Genomic DNA, 17,921 nt, shown 5'->3' on the forward strand with positions numbered 1-17,921 from the left:
AAAAAGAAAATAAAAAAGAAAGACCCACCGCGTGGTGGCCGAGTTGGTGGAATCGCACGTTGGCCACATGCAAGGCCGGGGTTCAATTCCCCAACTCGTCATGATGCGCGACTAAAGTGGGGAGCCGTGGGAGGTGGGTTCTGCGTTAGCACCCCCACGTGGTTTACGCGTAGCTGTTGTTGGTCGCGAGACGGTTCTACGGCCATAAAAAAAAATTAAAAAATTTAAAAAAATTAAAAATCAATTTAAAAAAAATATGAAAAATCCATTTTAAAAAATATAATAAATAAAAAGAGTATATGGAGGAAAATATTTTTCTCTGTTCATTATTTTTCTTACCAAACATTGAAAAATATTTTCCACTTCATTTTCATATTTCATCCGAACATCAGAAAATAATTACATTTTCCTAGAAAATGACTTTTTAGAAAATATTTTCTAGAAACACCACATTTTCCACAAAACGAATGGAGCTTAAAGTAAAAAATTGACGGTTTTTTTTTATTAAACAAAAAACATTCGGGGTAAATTTGGAACTGAACTTAATTTTGGGTTTTTTTTTTTTAGACAAAAAACATTTTCATGCATAATTGAGATTAGATTTAAAGTTTATGATTTTTTAGGAAATTAGGCCATCAATCGGGTGACGATGAAAGCATGTGCCATATCAACGGGCCACACATCCTTCTTAATAGCCTCTATTTTGATTTATTATTAATAGTTTTTATAAGGTCGTTTTGACAAACTCTATTTGCTTTTCCTAAATATACACTAGGGTTTCGTCTAACCAAAGACACGTCAAAGCCTACATCGCACATCGGCAATCATTACCAAACATGAAACTCAGACGTTAACTCCACTTCCTTGTACAAAGAGTAACCAGTACATCAATTTTTATGTAATTTATCAATGTTACAATAACCTATACTGAGTAGGAGCCTAATATGTGCTTTGACAACCCCTTTTCAACCACTTCGAGATTTCTCGCTGTTGATCCTGATCAGCCCATCCTTTCATTCCATCTGCTTTGACAATCCCATTTTGCAAATCGCTTGATTTAGGATTTACAGTGAACTCTAACACGTTCAGTCTCCCTTTACCCTAATAGTTCGATTTCTTTTCAATTTACTTGGACTTTTTGGGCAATCGTACAGTGGCAAGAAGTAAGGAAGATGGATTTTTCTTGGAGATATTGCCTCGACAAGAGAGAGAGACAGAAATCAAGCCAGCATGGACTCACAGATCATGTTCTTATCCGGATAACAAGACCGACGCAACAACGACTGCACTTCTGGTTCAGCGCACGTCGTGTCTGGTGGTTGACAAACAACCGAAAGAGGTTAGTCATATTGCTCGGAGAAATGCCTGGAGAGACATATCAGCGACAACCATGATCCATCAATTAATTTGTGGTTCTTTCGCTGCCGATTTGGCGAGCGCCCTACCAAAGGTTATATAGCCACTTTCCAAAGCAATTGGGGCCATATCACTTACTAACAACGTACATAATCACTTTCATGTTATTCATACGTTCTTTCGGAAAAATGTTTGCTAAGCAGTTACGAAATAGGACAATTTTGTATGTATAGCATATTACAGGCAAGAGATCAGGTGGCACAACACGTCAACGAGATAATTGAGGAACAAGAAAACAAGTAGAATAACATTTACGCAAAAAATTGAGTGGAAGTGCCGAGATTTGAACCATTGATTTATTATGCTCTAATATCCTATTAGACAAATCATTTCTTGTGGAACGTTAAAGTGTTAGAAAACAAACTAACAATTTTTACGATATCAATATTAGTGACCTGAATATACAAGTTGATTATCAGTCTTATAACGAACCAGAACGGTGAACTAATACTAAATCCATACATTGCTCAACCGTGATCCAAGTAGAAAACAGAATGTAAAGGTAGCAGATGCATGAGAAATCGAACACATCCGTTACGTACTTGAGTGTGCACGATCGAGCCCTATCTATCAAGACTGGCCAAACCAGGCAAGGACCACTAAAGATAGGGTAATCCATGAGAAAATGAAGTCATCCCATTAATTAATTCTTTGCAGCTTCCATTTGGAACCCATCCATGAGTCAGCCAATGACGTGGATGCATGAATTTTCCTAAGTATCTGGAAGTTCGAAACGGGAGTGTTCATTTCATTCAATGAATCATCCTCATCATCACATATTAAATGATGACGGGGTCGAAAAGGGCATGCAATGGGTGGTCAGAGCTTGCGCATGTCCGTGTATGTTGCTCATCTTTCTAAAATAATGAAATGGTAGGGTTGGGGGCTCCCCACAAGCCACGAAAAGCCATGTGTACAGAAGAGGTGAGGGAGGGAGATGGTCAGCTGTCAGTCGATGTTAATATCGATTTGATGGGAGACAACGAGCAGCTTTGAATGTATATTGACTGTCTGCCCACTGAGTCAAGGCCAAGAGGGCAAGTTGAGTCCACAAAATCCGATTACAGGAATGCTAGTGACGAGTACCCTAAGACTTTGCTGAGGATGTTTCTGCTAAGAGGAATAACTCAACATCAATGTCCTTTGCAGAGGGTATGCTTTTCTCCGGACCAGAGAGATGAGCTTGATTTAGTATTCATATACGAAAACCTAATTTAGGAAAAAGAATCTCAATGACAAGTGTCATGAGTGATATGCCCCTTTTTTTTTCGTGTTGCAGTAACGTGATTCTCGAAGAAATTTTCTTTTTATCTTTTATACGATAGTAAAAAAAGTGATTTTCATACACTCGGTTTATAATAATTCTGTCACGCGTTCATCTTAATTTAAGCCTTTTTCATATCGAAAATAGGATTGAAAACACATGTAAATCACGTTGTGATAGTATTTCCATGTGAAGAAATAAACTTTTCCATCAGATATCTAAATAAATTACTATATATTGTCCTTTGAAAAAAAAAATTGGATAGAATGGAAAATAAAAAGATGCAACCCTATATCAACTCTACATCATTCATGCAGCCGTCTCTCTCTAAACTCCATGGATTGAACAATTAACGCAAATAATGCATATAAACATGGACAAACAAGGATCTCAGCCCTTATAATTTTGACTATATATCTACAGCATGCTGAATGATAATTTGGTACTAAGGAGTAGGAAGAGAACATTATTTATCTACCGTCTAGGTTTAGATGCAGAAAGCACACAGGAGGCTCACACCATCCGTATGTATAAAAAAGAAAATAAAAAGTAAAGGAGATTAGGACTGTTTCAATTCTTATATTGCATGTCTGCGCGCCTGCGTGCCAGTGCTTCCTCGAAACACTGCCCAGTAAAGAATATTTGGGGCTAAGATTTATGTATATTCCCTCTTATTGCAGCTGTAAGATGACAAAATGGACCTTACTGTGTCATGGTCCTGTTGTCAGTCAACACGAAATTCTATTCCTAACGAGCCTAAAATCAGCTCACTAACCACGGTCTCTTTTTTGGCTTTTTCTGGATATTTTTTGTTCAGGTGTTACTAGCAAACATTTCCCCTATCTTCACTATGCCTAGCAATATCTTAGAAAAGTTGCATAACAGTCGGCATAGAGACAGCCAACAAGGAAAAGCAAACATACTTTTGACGACTACAAGTTCAGTGTATAATGATTCCGGTTTCTGATGATGCACACAGATTTTTTTAACTCCAGTGGAAAGATTGTTTCAATTTCTCTACCAAGATGCTTGTGTACAAGATTCGCCATGCTAATAGATAAAATCAATTGCTAAAATATGCATATGCACGGACATGTGATATGTCCTACGCGAGTGATATACACTTCCTAAGAGTTAATAGGAAAAAAAATGTCTCTTTTTCCCTTTAAGAGAAAGCATTACCCAAAAGCAAAGTCTTAGCATGCATTTACAGCACAACACCTCATTTATCCCAAGTAGTTGATGATGCATTTCCAGCAAATGGACCCAAACAAGTAAACATTAATGCTGATGCATGTTTGTGATCAATTTGATCAGATATCATGAATATATGCTTCACTTTTGTTTCTGTTTATCAATTTCAATCAGCTGCAAAGAAGGAAGTGGAATCCGTGAATGTTAAATCCTAATATGACCAGATGCACATGAAGGATCATATATATCTGCTATACACCACTGATCAGATGCCCTATCATTTACAGCAACCATGTGCATTAACTTTTATATACCGCTAATAAAAATCATGACGCCAGACTTCTGGTGTACGAGATTCAAAGTGATACAATTAGGCAGGCAAACTGTACATGAAAGCCAACTCAGCAGAACAATGTTACTCGTCTCTCAGTAGAGTACAGGAAGAATGTGCAAAACTTAATATATCACATTCACATATTCTAATGAAGCATTGTCACCAACATTACCAACTCCTGGCCAAAATTGCCTGGAAGAAGGACCTGCAGGATGTAAAGACATCTTCATGATTCGTGTCATCTAGAGGAAAGGTTCACAAAACTAAGATTCACGGAATCACTCCAATCTGAGAATAATCAAGTCGTTAACTTCATCAATTTCTGTTGCAGCTCGAACAAATTGCCATTTCCTCCTTTGGTTACCTGCATAAATAACCCCAATATAGGATAGGAGCTTCATCAATTAGTGGGTTAAAAGGAAATTTCAAATGAAACCCTAAAAGTATTGGCATTATATGCATTCGTTGAGGGATATTGAGGCTTAGGGGTACCTCGGCTTTGATGGAGTGAAGAATCCTTTCGCTCACTTCCGTTGAATTGCAGCTGAACACGTTTACTCCTTCTTCGGACAACGCTTTGAATGCTCTTGATAAGGGGAGCCCTTGTTGCGAGGCGGTGTTTATGAGAATTTCCACTCCTGCCATGCAAGACTGGACCATCACAGTGTCGCCCTGAGAGCAAGCGGTTCTTGAACATTCAGGTGTCTCTTTAGGAGCACCCGAATCAGACAGTCCCTTCAGCTCGTCTCTCCTGTCACTCAGCGCTTGGATCTTGTTCTGCATATGCCTTATGTAGTTGACTGTCTCATGAATGTGATCAGAAATAGACCTCTTTCCCTGCAAAAAGTGTCCTATCCCATTAAAAGGCAATTTAAATCCACACAAAAGACAGCACAGAAAGTGCTGTATTGCACAAACTTTCGCAAAAGAATTCGTAAAAATGAGTACAGGAGAACTAACCTTAAGAAATTCAATTGGGAGTTGTTTCCTTAGAGATCCATAAAGGGTAGCCATTTCTTGCCTCCTTTGCCTCTCAATATCTCTGTGTACGACTTTCTTGTTCTTGCTTGTGTTGCCATTAGGCTTCGCAACAGCCGTGGGTTTGTCGAACACAGAAGACGTTTTATTACCCTGTCGGCCATGATCGTCAAGCGTCTCGCCGATGAAGAAGTTCCCATCTGGAGGAGAAGAAAGTTGATATAGGATATCGTCGTAGTTATCGACTTGATGATGTTGTTGGTGGGAATCAAAGGAAGAGCATTGGAAGAACTCATCAGTTTCGTCAAATGGGATCGTGCTAGTAAAATAGCTCATGTTTGGGGAGCTCTCTCTCCTCTCTCTCTCTCTCTCTCTCTCTCTCTCTATATCTCTCTTTCTATTTCTATTGAGGTATTCTCTCTTTTATAATTGGGATGCTGCAGATATGTTTTTTTTGGGCATGATGAGATCTTTGATGGGCCTGATGCTTCAAGATTTTGTGGTTTTTGATGGACAAATGTGACTTAAAAAATGACCTGAGTTTGCTGCTTCCTAAAATAAAGCTTTAATATCTTTCTTCTGGAACTGTACATTTGGGGGACTGATCGAAACCCACATCATATTCACATGTAGAAAATCAGAATATGGAATTGGGTCTGATTCAATTTTTGGATTTCACACGTTTCTCTTGGTCCCCCCAAGAAATGGGAGTTGATAAATATATATTTATCTTGATTTATCGTCTGTGATATTATAAAAACTCTCAATTGATACACTTGTAATAAATTTATTAAAATTAATTTTTTTTATCATGAAAAACCATAAATTAATACATCTATGATAAATTTACCTCAAACTAAAATTTTGACCATCAAACTCCAAACAACTTCATAAGGGACAAATTTATCCTCCATTAATTTTTGTAAAATTTGATTAATATCATAACAAACGGAGGGTAAGACCTCAAACCGGTATATCTATCAACTATCATATGTTAATCAACTTCGCAATTTGATTATAAAATTTAACAAAAAATAATATAAGGTAAGTTTACTACTTGTGTACTAGATTAGGGTTTTAATTTAAAGTAAATTTGTTGCATATGTATCAATTTGTAGTTTTCCTTAGTGTCAACCCACATTATTTTAAATATCTTAGCACTTTTTTCTGCTTCAAACAGCATATCCTCATAACAAAGTGCAATCGTTTTCTTTTTCTTTTGGGTTGCTGAAAAAGAATTAAAATACTAAATCAGCTACTTGCAGACACTTTTCTGACAAAAATGGGAAATTATTCTAATTATTAAGTACATGTTTCATTCTGACCATTGGATGGATGGGCTAAGTAAGTTCAAATCACAAGGTGATCATCCCCTTTATTTGGAGAATCACCGTAGCCACCATTTCGAGTAGCTAGGTGATGACCAGCATTATGGTGGGTTGGAAAGTGGCGTGTACGGATACCAAGAGAAGAGAAGAAAACATGAGGCATCAAAAGTCTCTCTTGGACAGTGAGAAAAATGGGAAGATAACGTCTCTTAGTCGAGCAAAAATGTTTTATGTGAATTTATCCACAAAATCACACAGGTGGAGCCAGGGTGTTAATTTGTATGCCTTTTCGAATTAAAAAATGCAAGTACATTTATTCCATAAGTAAATCCCTATTGCATGCATATTAACGTTTCTTGATTTTTCATAATGCTCATGAAAAAAGATTTCCTAATTGACATTGGATAAAATAAAAGTCGAGCGAAAAAAAAAAATTACCCTAATTTGTGGATGGACCTGGTAAAGTCTGAGAAATTTCTTAGGAAGACAACATTATGGACGTGGATTTCCTGCCAAAATGAAATGATGCAAATCAACAGTGTTTTTATGTCTTGTTGAAGTGATCATTATTGAGACGAGGGAGCAGGATTAGGTGGGACAATTTGATGATGAGGACGTGGGTCCAGAGTGTTTAATGCGTCAAGAAATCAAAATCAAGAAAATCTGACATATGGGAATGCACGACAACACACGTGCGAACGATTTCAGGAGAAGCAGATCACCAGAAATGGCAGGGTTGTTTGGTTCCCTCTCACAAGCTACTTTAAATGTTATATCAATCATGATTTTATCATTTTGGTCATCCGTACAGATTTAAAGAGATATGTCAAAGTTGACATGGTCAAGAAAATCGGTCTGATGGGATCACTTGATCGAACCATTGTTAAAGAACGAAATATAATGAAATTATGCATAATGACTTGTACAATTAATTAAGGTGATTGGAGAGGTTCGTTCATTCAAAGATAATGAGACCGATATGCTGGAAAATAAATAACAACACTAGTTGTAATATCTCCCCAATAACATTTCTTGTGATAGTGGTTTATACTTTGCACTCTTGTATACATTGGTTAAAAATGGGTTACGACAAAAAGTGGAGAAGTTAGGGTAATCCACTCATATTAGGAGTTGAAATCAATCAAAAATTTACATTGTACACTGAGTGCATTTTTTTTTTTTTTTTTTTAGAAAATATTTTCTTAAAAATAATTATTTATATCGCTTAAAATAATTACTAAATGATCGTTTGTGAAAATTTTTGGATATAAATTATTATCGATAATGAAAATATTTCTCAATGACTAATTATTTCAAACAATACAAGATATTATTTTTATGAAAAAAAAATCAAATTATTTGTTTTCCACAAAATAAACAAAGCTAAAATCTCGCATTACACATTTATAGATTTGATGTAGGTTGTGATATCATATTTATATTCTAATATTCCCCATCATGCTTTGGCTGGACTTTGAACTCAAAAAATCTTACTCTAATACAATGTAAGATTTTGTGAGACTCATAGCAAATTATGTTAAAAGTTCAAGTTATTAAATGAATGCATAGTTTGATATTTAAATATTCTAACAAGACCATTACCCATCCATACATGCTCTGTGGAATGTGTTAAATCTCTACACAAGTCTCTTGATTGACTATTCATAAGATGAATTGAATTCTTAAATGAGTTGTATTTGTTGGGAGAAAGAATGTTTGGGATGCTCCATTGCGCAAAGGTTGTATTCCTGTATTCCTATCATTTGATTTGATTTGAAGGGCCACATTGCTAAGGAGGCTCCGAGTTGCTGCAGAGAAGTCAATTCAAAAACCATGCATTTATTCGATTTCGAGACTCACTAGAAAGCTATTCAATTGAATTCACATGTATATAAATCTAGCAAAATAGAATGAAAGCGGTCCACCATTTCTATCTAGACTTTATGTCTTTGTGATAGAGCAAACACTAGCTAGTTAGGCGCAATATCACTTGCTAATTAAGTTATGTCGGCAAAGTTAAGTTCGGCTTGTATCACCAGCTTATGATCGGTTTTGAGCATGCCTCCCGGTCTCAAAGAGAGACACGTTTAATGTTACCCTTGTTACTAAGTTCTCACGCAAGAGTTTAACAATTAGAGTTTAAGATAAATAAGTTTAGAGGACGCATGGTCTTAGTTGTTTGCTGGAATTACAGGTATTGTGATGCGAATATACATCATGAATAAGAATTTTCTTTTATTGGGTTTCAACTTGGATCCTTAAAAATGTTCGTGTATTAATTTGTTTAGTCACATGCCCACTCGGATAGCTCGTGTTTTTATCTGGTCAATGAAGTTATTTAGATGGGATTCCTCGTTATAATTGGACTAACCGTTTTTCCTTATCAACTTTAGGCCAATAATGATCACGTTTAAGCCGGTCTTTATCGGCGTAAGAAGGGTTGTGATTGGAAGTGAATCGTATGGGTAATCGCTGAACAGAATAACTGACATAATAACAAGAATGACAAGTAAGAGAAAATTGAGAGGGAGCGCTAAGATTAAAACTATTGACATATGCCCCGGTACCAAGTTAAATTTATCGCATTTTTCCTGATAATTTAAGATGTTAGGAAACATGCAAACAATGTATTATAGCAGCTTACTTAATAGTTACAAAAATGATATGAATGATGTCACAAAGCATTAGTTCTTCATCTAATTTGAGCGTTTCATACACTACCTTATTTCTCTACCACATGATGAGAGGCGGGTTATTCACGGATTCAACATGGGTTTTGATTGGAAAAATATAATCTTGACAGTACCTCATGTTATTAATATGTTGATCTTAGAATTATTTTGATGTTACCTCATTATTTTGTTGGATGTGATTTCGAATTGATTTTGTATTTCACATGTAGGACTCGACTTATATCGAACTAGGAGTATTTAAAAAAATAAAATAAAATATGGTAGAGGTATGTCATGGTTTCGCTTTCTAACAACTCCAATTCTTTTGACAAACGATTTTATAACCGGCCAATACAAGTAATCATAAGAATTGCTAGGACTCCATTCCTAGCTCCACAAAAACCTAGTTGATCCAACAAAAAATAAAGTTAAATGGGCTCGATTGTCGAATATCTTCTATCTTAACATGCTTCCCTATCAAAATTTAACTTTTTCTTTCTTTTTATCTTTTGCACTGCAAAATTCAACTTCTACTCCAAATTGGCATTGTTTTCACACAATTTGAAACCACTTTGCCCAATTCCGCCGTTTTCTATTGGTATTTGCTATATGTAGATCCTCACCAAATCAAAGAAGTCGAAGCAAAAGAAAAGAATTCTAAGTAGGCCACGTGAGTTGTATAGGACATCATTCACAAATAATTACGAAGAGCGTTATCAACATATACTATATTTTATCTGTTAAACTAATGAAATGAAATCTGCTGTATCTTTTAGTGGTGGCAGATTATTAGACCCTTGATTGCGACATTTTATTGTCCCCTATTAAACTTTCCCACCTAAGACAAGTAGACTGCCCAATTTGAAAGTGCACGATTGACTTTGCAAAAGAAATTGGCAACATCGGTATGAAAAAGAACGGAAAGATTCAGGCTACCCCTTCCATTCCAGATGACATGATTGGAGGATATCATTGGAAAACGACTATTTCATAACAACACGTATAAATTACATCAGAAATTATTTGATACCTAAGTCACTGGCGTGAATAGAATTAATCTTCATAAAAGATTCGGGAATATTAAATTAGGAAAAGAATAGACATGATTACCCAACAAGGAAAAACCACGTAGGGTGTCTTTTTTAAAGAAGAGAAAATTTGTCATTTTCACGTGGTCGTATGTTCATTTGTCAACTTGAGCAATTTGCTCCTTTCGTAGACTAGGACAATCATAAAGTAATTAACCTAATTAATTAGTCAATTAAGCAAAAGGGTCCAAACCAAACCCGGCAATGGAGATAGAGAGATAGGGAAAGAGATTCCCGCTTTTGAAGCAATTATTTCGAGTCACAGTCCAAATAATTATCAGGAAATATATCTCGGAAAAAGTCCTTTTTCTTATATTTATTTATTCTTGTGGCCGGCCAACATTGTACGCAAAATGACTAAGTCAAAGTTCATTAACAGTGAATCCACGACCATGACAACAAATTAATGTTCAACCAGAAAAGAAAAAATATGAACGTGGCCAAAGAAAGACCAGGCGAAAAGGCGCACGTGAAAACAATTTATTTTCCTACACATTCTATTGAAAAGGACTTTAGTTATTCTGCGGCATGAAGAACATGTTTTTCATTGTTCAAGGTAAATAATCATGGAAAATGTGTTATGGTATGTATGTCACTCGTTAATTATATCAGGTGTGTAAATCATATAATAATGCAGCGCTGACGATGTTTCCAAGTGCAAAATTTGGATACAACTAACTTAAATTGAAAGAAAGATGTGAGGTGATGTTTCTGTCAATCAAGATGAGTTACTATGCACATAATGGAAAGGTGTAGGGACCTGTGATAGATGCACCAAAGTACCGTATCTAGTGAAAGATTTTCTGTGGGATCACTGATATTATAAAAACAAGTGATTTGATATTTAAAATACACTAATCTCGCACACGTAGGTTGGCTTTTGATACAAACTAAAGGTGAAACTATATAGTACGTGAAACAAATGAGGAGTTCATAAAGAATTGAATTTAGGATTTTCTGTTTCAGTACTATAAAGTATTGTGTGAAACTAATATCAACTACTGTAAAAGCTTAAATTATTAGATGAACGGGTGATTTAATATTAAATATTCTAACATTAAGTAGGAAATAATTGATGGGTGATTTCACAAACTTGATTACTCGGATTTCTCGATAGTCATTCAGCTAAAATAGTGAAGTGGGTGATAAGAACGATGATTTAGTTTTTAATTCTTGGGAGAGAGTATCCAAAGCTCTTCAGAACCATCTGGCACCTACTGCAAATGAATTTTTTAAGGTATGTGCAGTAATCCATGGGTTCGGCCTTTGGAAGATCAATATTATAAAGTGGGGATTCCGAGTTTTCGTACTAGGCTTGTGAAACGATGTGAAAACACAGGGAAATGGCATCTAAATTAATGAGAATAGTTCTTGATGGAGTAGGATTTGGACATAGTCTGTCCGGGAAAGAATGAGAACCCAAACCCTAGTGTAGGTGGCCTTAATGATGGTATATGTTGGTTTTACATGTATCGTGCATAAATAATTTTATTCGTTGACCACACAAACTAACTTTATGGATAAATAGGATGAGACTTAGTTACAACTTACATCTATCCTAACAGGTTTTTCTCATGCAAAATTTCACTATTGTCAGGAGCTTATTGCATTCATATTATGTGTACTTTTCATATAGACTCTTATTGCTCTTGTTTGTTAATCTTTAAGTCATATGTATATAAAGTAAGTACTATCCGTTGAGAATGTGTCTCGAGTTTGAGTAGATTTTTTAATTTGAGTAGGTTTCGACATTTTATAAAAGAGCTTTCCTGTACATACGTACGTACATACATACATGTAAATTCTACTCTAATATCATATACAATAGAGTAAATAAGAGAAGTATAAGATTTTCTCTCCATAAAATTTTTGGGTGAGTTCTCTGAAAGAGATTGTGAGATAATACTTGTGGTCTGCTATAGGTGTAATTAGGGGGCTAAGAAACATTCAAACAATTATGAACTTTGTATTCTCTAGATTCATAGTGGATTTCAAGGTGACTGACTCTCCCGTGGAGTATGTACACTCGAATCGAATCACATGAAGCTCTAGTGTTCATTATCCCTTTTCTTTGACTCTAGTGTTCATTATCCATTTTCTTTGATTTTTCTTGTAATGTCATTCTCTGGCATTTTACTTGAATCGGAAAATCCATTGGCTTCCATGTTATTTTCATAACAAATGGAATTAGAGCTAAATTTAAGAGTTTTTAGAGTTGATTTGGGGCTGTTGGGTTTGTCGGATTCCCAAAAACCGGATTCGACACTAAATCGAACCCCTAAAAACGAATGCGGAAGACAAGCCCGGAAAAAACATGTATCACCGATCCTAAAGCACACCACAGAATCGAGCGTACCTTGTTAGCCACAGATTAAACACCGACGCCGATAAGAGGAAGAGAAAACGATCCCGTTCGATCCGATGATGTTGATTTGGCCTTGAAGGGAGAGGGCGTCGCCTTTTCTTCTTGTTTTTTTCTTTTTGGAGGGAGAGAGGGAGAGGAACGTATGTAATGTCAAAAGGTACATTCTCCCTCTCTTTCCTCCCTTATATACGTCCCTAAAAAAAACAAAGAAACGTACCCCTTCATCCATGGGCCCTAATCTTGTGGGCCGGGCTTTTAGGAACATGGGCGGACGGGCCAATTTAGACCCATCACATAAAACCATCATCTCCCACTCGCACATGGTGGGTCGAACAAGATTCTCTTTACTCTCTTCAACATTCATACCGGTGAATAATCCGTGCGACCAGCATACTTTGAGAGCTCGTTGCTATGCATCTATTAGGAATATATAGCAGCTCATAATGGGCATCACACTCTGAGTAAATTTAGTATGCAATACCCTAGATCGATCGATCACATTTATATCTCTCTTGATCTCTTTTAAACAATGATATATATATATATATATATATATATATATATATATTGTATTCATAATTATGATTATCCCAAAAACAGTCATAATTGGTCGACTAGTGAACACAAAACTTAGAATATGATTCTCCATATTCGATATTCCTCTTTCCTTCAAACTCTCAATTTCAGTTTAGCTTGCTTTTCTAGAAATGTCCCATTAGATCGAATTAACTCATGACCATTGGCAACATTTTAAGATAGCAAACACTAAATAGAAATCTTAAGAATAAGCAAAAGTCATGAGGGCATTAAAATTGAGGAACTCTTTTCCTCAAGAGTCTCACACGGCATAAAAGTTGAGATCAAACTTTTGCCACTCTTATTGGTCATCTCATGCATACGTAGTATGAAATACGTATTACGGTATTAACTCATTTCCCATGGAGCGTATGTCTTTTCCTTCAATACTGTACAGATGATAGTTTAGACATACCCAATGTCCAACTTGAGTTCACGTATCTACTCATTTATAAAAAATCCATCAAAACTCACATCTTGCATCATAGACAGATAAAGTAAAATATGTGGGTTATTTTACTTTCGGACATAGTAAATATTATGTCATCATCTTAACACTTAGTTAAGGCGACATATATATTTTAAGTTTGAGCTCTCAATTATCACCTAAATAACAAGCTTAAAAACAGTCTCATATCTATTTATCACACAGTAAATAGAGGCGATTACTTGTGTGAGTAGGCTAATCTTTTATCTGTCCGACATACTTTCTCAACTTAAAGTAATACACTGAGCATTAAGATGCATTAAGATCAAACAAAGATTTATAGGCATTAATAATGAAAAAAAAAACAAGTTCATAAATGTGAACAATTTAGGGAAATTACAATCTAGTACATCAGACTCTACACAATCCTAGAGATTTTACATTACCACAAAACACATCTCTAGGTATTGGCTTTGTCATAGGATCTGCTATCATTCTATGTGTAGATATGTACTGTAAGTTCACATCATTTCGTGCAACCATATCTTTGACAAAGTTATACTTGGTATCTATATGTTTGGTCTTGACATGATATTTTGGATCTTTGGTGTACGCTATAGCTGCTTGGCTATCACAGTTAACCAATAATTGATTTGTAGCTTTCTCAATAACACCTAAATGATCCAAAAATCTCTTAAGCCAAACTCCTTCTTGTACCGCTACTGAGAATGCCACGAACTCAGCTTCCATCGTGGACAAGGCTATACATGTTTGTTTCTTACTGCTCCATGATATGGCGCTATTGTTCAATAAGAAAGCAAATCCAGAGGTAGATTTCCTTTCATCTAAATCTCCTCCCCAATCAGCATCTGAATAGCTTTCAAGTCGTAGATCCTTTCCTTGGTAATTCAACTTGTAATCAACAGTTCCCTTCAGATACCTCAGTATTCTCTTAACGACTTTCCAATGTGCTGGACTTGGATTGGATTGGTATCTACTCACCATTCCAACTACAAAACATATGTCAGGTCTTGTATACATCATAGCGTACATCAAGCTCCCAACAGCACTAGCATAAGGAACATGTTTCATATGTTCCTTCTCTTGTGGAGTCCTTGGACACAGTCTATGACTCAATCCTTCACCTTTTGCAATAGGAGTGTCTATGGGTTTACAATCTTGCATATGAAATCGTTCAAGAACCTTGTTTATATATGTTTCTTGCAAAAGAGATAACGATCTCTTCGAACGATCTCTTGAAATCTTAACTCCAAGAATGTATGCAGCCTCACCCATATCCTTCATCTCAAAGTTGGAAGACAACCAACTCTTGACAATATTGACAAGCTCCACATTGCTTCCGGCAATTAGTATATCATCAACATATAATGATATGATCACAAATCTTTCATAATCACTATTGCCAGAATAATGCGAATCGAGATAAATCTCACTACATGAGAAAATGTATCTTCATAGTCAATTCTTTCCTGTTGATTATACCCATTCGCCACAAGGCGAGCCTTATGCATTTCTATCAAGCCATCAGCCTTTCGCGTTATTTTGAGAACCCACTTGTTCCCAATAGCTTTGCGTCCTTTTGGAAGATCAACCAGTTCCCAAACTTGGTTTGATTTCATTGACTCCATTTCTTCTTCCATTGCATGAATCCATTTCTCCTTACTAGGGCAATTTAGAGCATCATTAATATTTCTTGGCTCATCCTCATCTTGCGGAGCAATCATAAAAGTTTCCCATTCAATGTCAAAACGTCGATGGGAAATACTTTGGCGACTTGTTTGCCGTATGGGAGATTGTACACTTTGCACATCATTCCCCATTATGCTCCCACTTGGATTAGATAATGATGATGCCGTCTCATTATGTGGTTGTAATTGAGAATGAGTTGAATTCAATTCATCACTTCTCATATTACTCCCACTTGGACGAACTCCACTAAATCATTATTTTGATCCAAAGTTTCAAATATGGAGTAATCTTCCATTATTTCGCCATTCTTAGGAAATTCATCCTCTAAGAATGTGATATCCCGTGATTCAAATTCAGTTATACTCTCACTTTCCTGATCACCTATGAATACATACCATTTTGAGTGTTCTGAGTATCTTATGAAAATACTCTTCTTTCTTTTGGGACCCAATTTCCCAAACTTGTGAGAGGATTCATGAGTATAGGCAGCATAACCCCATGGCTTAAGAAAACTTAAGTCTGGTTTTCTACTTGTCCATAACTCATATGGAGTGGAAGTAACTGATTTGGAAGGCACTCGGTTAAGTATATAGGCAGCAGTTAACAACGCATCACTCTAAAAAGTGATAGGTAAGTTTGCATGCGCCATCATGGACCTAACCATTTCCAGTAGGGTTCTGTTTTTTCTCTCCGCAACACCATTTTGTTGAGGAATATATGAAATAGACAACTGTTTTTCTATTCCTTTTTCATCACATAATTTTCTGAACTCATCAGATAAATATTCTTGACCTCGATCGGATCTCAATGCTTTTATTTTCTTGTCTAATTGATTTTCTACCAGATTCATAAACCTTTTGAAACAACTTAATGCTTCAGATTTATGAGAAATCAAATAAACATATCCAAATCAAGTATAATCATCTATAAAAGTGATGAAATAAACAGCTCCATGTCTTCCTCTCGCATTCATTGGACCATAGACATCAGAATGGATTAAATGCAGAGGAAATTCAGCTCTTTTACCTTTTTCAAATGGTTTCCTTGTCGTTTTCCCTTCTAGGCAATGCTTACATATAGGCAAATCGACTTTTTCAATGTTGCCCAACGAGCCATCTTTGGCTAATCTATTCATACGCTGTTGACCAATATGATCAAGTCTTACATGCCACACATTCACATCATTATCATATGAATTAGGAGATACAAGAAGGTAATAACAAACATTTGCATTAACATAGTCAATATCTAATACAATGAAATCATCCAGAAAATAACCACAACCATAGTAATTTGTATCCAAAAACAAATCTACACCTCTATTATGGAAGTTCATATTAAAACCTAATTTAACCAACACTAAAATAGACACTAAATTCCGACGAATCTCCGGAGCATACAATATATCATGTAGGAATAAAGTGCGTCTACCACGCATGTTCAGTTGGCAAGTGCCAATTCCTTTCACTTCAGCTCTGGAGTTGTTTCCCACATAGATCCACTTAGTTCCAGTTGGTACTCGTCGGAATTCCACGAAGGATTCTCTATTCTTCGCTACATGGTTTGTCGCTCCTGAATTTACAGTCCACAAAGGATTAGACTCAGTCAAGAATACAGAACTCGACACAAAAACAAAGTTCTTAAAAGTACAAGGGGTGTATACCTTCTTTAGCTCACAATAGTCGCGAGCATAGTGACCCTTCTTGTCACAATTGTAACACTTCACCCTTGCAAGCTTCTTCATACAAGGACACTTTCCTCTCTCATGTTGGTTAAGCTTAGGCTTCTTCCCTAAAGGACTTGTTTCCTTGCTTTTCCCTTTATCAAACCAGTTAGGACGTTTGCGCTTGGAGCTCAAAGCTCCATGTGAGCTAGAACCAGCATGATAAATTTCAGCTTCTGGCTTAGCCGCCAAGAGGCGGTCCTCTTCTAGCTCAAGATGACACATTGCATCCTCAAATGTTTTGATATTTTCATTATGGGTCAGGTGCACCTTCATATGCTCCCAACTCTAAGGCAATGAACGAATCACTGCTTGCACTTGCTGCTCATCTGTCAGGACATGGCCAGCATCTTTCAACTCATTTATCATGTTTGACATCTTTCTAAGATGTTGCTTCATGGTCTGACCATGAGGCTTCTTATAAGAGTCAAACCTAATAGTGAGCTGCTTCAAGTCACCGAAGTATGACCAAATCTTGCTACCAATGCTTCCCACATTTCCTTGGCATTCTCAAAACATCTAAACTCTCGCATGACGTCATTTTCCACGCTACTCAGCAACGTAATGCGAGCAAGAGAGTTCTTTCTTTTCCATGCAACAAATGCTTCCTTATCTCTCTTGTGCTGTGCAGTGTTTCCTTCTTTAGGTTATACCATGGTCAAGTTAAGAGCTTTTAGTGCCTCTTGCTCTTCCAGCACATTAAATTTTCATGTGCCATATTTCATAGTTATCGCCATTGAGTTTTTCACCTTTGTTCAGCTCAGCAACTATGCTCTTTGTGGCTGAAGCCATTGATCTGAACACATCAGACATATATACACGAATTATTAATGCTTATCATTTATG

At 36.2% G+C, this 17,921-nt stretch overlaps 1 protein-coding gene across 1 annotated transcript; it reads right to left on the bottom strand.

The window, feature by feature from the left end:
* Positions 1 to 4,222: 4,222 nt before the first annotated feature.
* LOC104441827 (transcription factor bHLH120) lies at positions 4,223 to 5,558 on the bottom strand. The gene is made up of 3 exons (XM_010055067.3): positions 5,169 to 5,558; positions 4,701 to 5,045; positions 4,223 to 4,572 (listed from the first exon to the last, which is right to left on the bottom strand). Exons 1-3 carry the CDS (start codon positions 5,520 to 5,522, stop codon positions 4,507 to 4,509), a joined length of 765 nt encoding a protein of 254 aa, XP_010053369.2. The 5' UTR covers positions 5,523 to 5,558; the 3' UTR covers positions 4,223 to 4,506.
* Between the last annotated feature and the right edge of the window lie 12,363 nt (positions 5,559 to 17,921).

This window comes from Eucalyptus grandis, chromosome 4 (assembly GCF_016545825.1).
Source record: "Eucalyptus grandis isolate ANBG69807.140 chromosome 4, ASM1654582v1, whole genome shotgun sequence".
Classification (NCBI taxonomy): Eukaryota; Viridiplantae; Streptophyta; class Magnoliopsida; order Myrtales; family Myrtaceae; genus Eucalyptus; species Eucalyptus grandis.

What these genes read in the sequence shown, in the direction of transcription:
- LOC104441827 (XM_010055067.3), bottom strand. Translation starts at nt 5,522, where the DNA reads ATGAGCTATTTTACTAGCACGATCCCATTTGACGAAACTGATGAGTTC. An exon ending in TCCCAATTGAATTTCTTAAG is followed by an intron (nt 5,046 to 5,168) that starts GTTAGTTCTCCT and finishes CACTTTTTGCAG; the next exon opens with GGAAAGAGGTCTATTTCTGA. An exon ending in TTCACTCCATCAAAGCCGAG is followed by an intron (nt 4,573 to 4,700) that starts GTACCCCTAAGC and finishes TTATTTATGCAG; the next exon opens with GTAACCAAAGGAGGAAATGG.